The sequence below is a fragment of the Orycteropus afer genome, unplaced genomic scaffold (genome assembly GCF_000298275.1).
Source record: "Orycteropus afer afer isolate SDZICR_OR568_19922 unplaced genomic scaffold, OryAfe1.0 scaffold00365, whole genome shotgun sequence".
NCBI classification, from domain to species: domain Eukaryota; kingdom Metazoa; phylum Chordata; class Mammalia; order Tubulidentata; family Orycteropodidae; genus Orycteropus; species Orycteropus afer.
This window is the reverse complement of record NW_006921952.1, coordinates 732,753-737,921: the sequence shown is the minus strand read 5'-3', so window position 1 is coordinate 737,921 and position 5,169 is coordinate 732,753. Positions and strand designations below refer to the sequence as shown.

Genomic DNA, 5,169 nt, shown 5'->3' with positions numbered 1-5,169 from the left:
AATCTCTTTGCTGGTGTAGAGGAATCCAACTGATTTTTGGATGTTGATCTTATATCCTGCGACGTTGCTAAATCCCTCAATTAGTTCCAGTAGTTGCCTGTTCACATTTTAATGGCTTGGTAAAGAAGGTAACCTTGAGGGGTGAGTTGGCTCTCCGTGGCCACAGCAGTCAATTTACAAGGTTTGGTGAGTATCTGCGATGTTCTGGAAACTTCTTGGTGTAAGTAGTCAAGCGTGGGTGGCTTGTGTCTTCAGGAGCGGAGCTGAAGCAAGAGACTGCGTGTTGTCTGGTCCTTAGTGTGCACCTACTGTTGGTTACATTTATTGCTTTGAGACCTTTTACTGGAGGAGCACCCCCATTCTGTCTGCTCCCTTCTGCCTTCCTTTTTCTTCAATACTATGTCTTTAAGATGTAGGGGAAAAAAGAAACTATTGCATTGCAGCTTTTAACGGAGACCTCTGGAGAGGGTGGCAACCGCAGTGGCAGAATGTCACCCTGGCCCACTGCGCAGCAGCAGGAGCTCAAGGCCCGGGTGGCCCGCAGACGCCTGTCCCAGGCCAAGCACCGGACCAGCCTAGCAAGGCTCTTCAACCACATCAGGAAGACTGTTTATGTCCACTCTGACTTCAGAGCCTCAAAGGTATGGGGACTGGAGTGTGGGAGGAGAGGGTCCACTCTGAAGGGACTGTGGAGCCAGGTGGGAGACTGGCCTGCACTGACGTCCCTTAGCCACCCCTACCCTAGAGGCTGTATGTCTGCGGCTGTACTGTGTGAGTGTGAGAGCAGGGGCCTCACCCATCTGGGGCAGACAGGCCGGGCGTCAGGGGGCAAGTCACAAGCCTGAGGAGAGGCCTGGCTATCCAACAACAACGGTGCCTACCACTCCGCTCACATGGGCCACGGGTGGCAGAGAGCCTCCAGCAGCTCTAGGACCCCAAACACTTCCGCCCTAAACACAGAACACATCACAGACACATACACGATACCACACAAACACCACACCACAGATACCACACACACTACACACCACAAACACCACACATACCATACACACCACAAACCACACACACACAGCACACACACACCACACACACACCACATCACAGACACGCACATCATACCACTCAAACACCACACCACAGGTACCACACACACTACACACCACAAACACCACACATACCATACATACCACAAACCACACACACACAGCACACACACACCACATCACAGACATGCACATCATACCACACAAACACCACACCACAGGTACCACACACACTACACACCACAAACACCACACATACCATACACACCACAACCCACACACACACACCACACACACACCACATCACAGACACGCACATCATACCACACGTACTAAACACCACACCACAGATACCATACATACCACACACCCCAAACACAACAGCACATAACCTCACATACCACAAACCACACACACACACCACACACACCACATTAGATACACATATCATACCACACATACCAAACACCACATCACACATACCATATACACCACACACCACATCACAGACACACAAATCATACCACACATACCACACAAACACCACACCACCTCTACCACACACACACACACACACACAAATACCACACCACACATACCATACACACCACACACCACACACACACCACATCACAGACACACATGCCATACCACATATACCATACACACCACACACACATCATAGACACACACATCATACCACACATACCACACAAACACCACACCACATATACCCCCCCACAAATAAACACCATACCATACTCAGCACACCCACTCCATACCCCACACATACCACATACCACAAACACACAACACACCACACATACAACACACGACACACACACACACAAACACCATACCACACATACCATACACATATACCACACACACACCACACACCACACACACACTACACCACACACAAACACTACACCACACACATACACACCACACCACATGTACCATAAACACACACATCACTACCACACACACACTGTATACACCACACCACACACATATGCCATACCACACATATGATACCCACACGCATCCCACACACCACAAACACATCCATCACACTACACATACACACATGCACCACCCTCATGCATTACACACCACATAAACATACCACATGCCCACCACACACAACACCCACTCACATACACATGCACCACACACACAGGCTCCCACACACAGGAATGCGCATGCACACACCCCCCTCAGTGTTTGCTCCTCACTGGGCAGTAACGGAGGTAAGCATCCCTCTTTCTCTGGTCTTAACTCTACTTTTCTTCTCAGGCAGCATTTTATTGTGAGTCAGAGCCTCTGCCACAGCAGTGAGGAAGGTCTGGGTGGTTTCGAGTGGTGGGAGTGGGTGGTGCAAACAGGTCCCTGCTCAGCTGTTTGAAAAGTTGGTGGTTCGAACCTACCCCAACACACCTCCAAAGCCAGGCCTGGCACTCTGCTTCCACGAGGTCCCAGCCTTCTGCTCTGCACACATGGGTCGCCATGACTCAGAGCCGCTCAACAGCAGCCAACAACAGCAGCGGTGGGAGTGGACTTCATATTGCTGGCAGACACCTCCCAGGAGGCCAGAGTGGGCAGACCCACAGTCACTGCCACTGGCCAGTGGGGGGGTGTGCAGGCGGCAGCCCAGCTGAAGAACAGGCGTCAGGGCCTCACAGGAAGAAGTGGAGTAAACCCAGAGGAACGGCACTTGCCCCCGCACAATGTGCACCTCATGAGGAAGTGGTGCATTTTGGGTGCACGTCCCTTGGGCCTAACAGGGACCTGGGTGCCGTATGCCAGCATCCATTCCCGGGTGAGCAGAAATCTTCCGAAAGTGATGCAGATACGGAGTTAAGGTTACAAATCAGAGAAATTAAGGGGGTGGGGTGGAGACAGCCTCGGTCATCTAGGTGGACGCGCCCTGATTGAAAGTCTTGAAGAAGTGCTTAGGGAGAACAGAGATGTAGAGTGAATAATACAGAGTGTTGTTGTCGTCAGGCGCTGTCGAGTCCACTCCGACTCATAGCAACCCTATTCGTAACAGAACGAAACACTGCAGTAATAGTTTGCTGGGAGGTGCTTCGTGCTTCCACATACTTCGGTGAGATCCATGTACAGAATGCACACTAAACGTCGTCCCTCCCATGCTTCTGAATCCCCTTCTTAACCTTTCTTCTGACTTCCTGGACATGACTGTGTCTGAGGACCGGGCCTTAGGACGGGGGAGGGGCTGCAGGAACGGCCTGTGCCGTGAAAGGCCAACTTCAGTGTCTGTCTCTGTCCTCAGTGGCAGGTTTTGAATAAGGCGAAGAGTCATATTCAGTATCTGGAGCAAACCTTGGATAATTTGCTGAAGCTGAAAGGTAATAATAGGTCACAGCCCATCACCCTCCTCTGTTTCCCGGGAGAGAACTGCTTCCATTTTCCTATTGAAACCAGAGAGAGAGATGGGGTGGAACCAAGTCAACAAGTATTTATTGAGTGCCTACTGTGTCCTTGGATGGCACAAGTGGTTTCCGCTCGATTTCTAACCAGAAGTTGGTTGTCGGAGCCCACGGGAGAAAGCCCTGGTGACCTGGTTCTGTAGAGATTACATCTAAGAAAACCCTACGGAGCAGTCACTCTGCACACGTGGGGTCACCGTGAGTCATTACTGGCTTGATGGCCACTGGAGGCCACTGGAGTTTTCAAGCTATTGGATGACAAACTCGGCAAGAGATACTCCCAGTAGCCTCACTTCTGAGTTTTTTCTATTCTGGGAGCCCTTCCCTCTGGGCTAGTGTCCCCTCACTCCTACTCCTACAAGGAAGGGTGGAAACCAGGCCCCTGGCTTCCTACCACTAAGCCTGGGTGGCTCCTACCTGGGCGCCCCCTGAGCCAGCGAGGCAGGTGAAAATTCAACAAAACCTGACTTGTCCTCTCACCTTCAACTCCCCATCTTCAACTCCAGGTTTCTTCAACGTGCAGGATGGCAATGCAGGAAGCTTAGAAGAGGTCAGGGAAGCGTATGCCAGAATGTACTCCAGGAATCACAGGTAAGTCCCAGCCAGCACCAGGAGCCGGGGACACGTGGCTCTTCTCACCCCTCATCACGGATGCTGTCCGGTAGCCTGGCCACGTGGAAGGGCCGTCGCGGCTCTCACTCTCCTACTGCTTGTGTGTGTGGGAATACTTAGCAAGGTTTTCCTCCCTCGGAGACCGTTAGAAAGAATGCGTGTTTTTCTTGGAACACCTTGGTTTTTTACTCTGCAGGGTATCTTCAGGATTATTCCTTATCAGCATGAAGAAATTCTGTCTGTAGGCCACCTTGTCTTATTGCACTTCACGTTATCACACATTGCAGACAGTGTGTTTTTTGCAAATTGAAGGTTTATGGTAACCCTGCCTTGAACAAGCCTGTGGGCATCGTATTTCCAACAGCGTGTGCTCACTTGGGGCCTCTGTCTCATTTTGATAATTCTCACAATATTTCAAACTTTTCATAATAACATTGTATGCTTAACAGGCTACAGCACACTGTAAGCATAACTTTTATATGCACTGGGAGACTGAAATGTCCATTGATTGGCTTCATTGCGATAGTGGCTTTGTTGCAATGGTCAGGCACCAAACCCACAATGTCTCCAAGGTATATCTGTACAAGTCTTGTTTCAGAGTCATGATTTTCACGTGTTTTCCAAATTGTGTCATGTCATGTCATTCTCAAAAGGGTGTGGTTTGAAGAGCTAGTGTTTTACCTTTTCTAAGAAGGTGATTTATTGTGTTCTCGGTGAAGGTGCACACAACAGTTTAGGTTCCCATTTGACAATTGCTACACAAGTTGTTCAGGGACATCGGTCACATTCTGCACACTATGTGGACATTCTCCGAATTTCTGTTCTGGAAATTAATCTTATTTCCCTGCCCCAGAAGTTTTACCTTTTGATGAAGTCCAATTTATCAAGTTTTTCTCTAAGGTTTGCATTTTTGGTTTAAACCTACGTATTTAAACCTAAGTGTTGCATGGTTTTTTGGTTTTGTTTGTTTTGTTGGTGCTATTGTCAAGGATAGGTGCTCTGGTGGCATATGCCTAAGGCATTCGACTGCTAACCAAAAGGCTCGCAGTTCAAAT

The 5,169-nt window shown here is 49.5% G+C and overlaps 1 protein-coding gene across 1 annotated transcript in view; it reads left to right on the top strand.

The window, feature by feature from the left end:
- The first annotated feature begins 488 nt into the window (after window positions 1–488).
- The window catches only part of STRA8 (stimulated by retinoic acid 8), an 11,735-nt gene continuing 7,054 nt past the window's right edge, over window positions 489–5,169 (top strand). Inside the window, exons 1-3 of the mRNA XM_042782539.1 lie at window positions 489–641; window positions 3,346–3,421; window positions 4,009–4,093. Of these exons, the coding sequence (XP_042638473.1) occupies window positions 489–641; window positions 3,346–3,421; window positions 4,009–4,093 (314 nt within the window). The remainder of the gene's footprint in view (window positions 642–3,345; window positions 3,422–4,008; window positions 4,094–5,169) is intronic.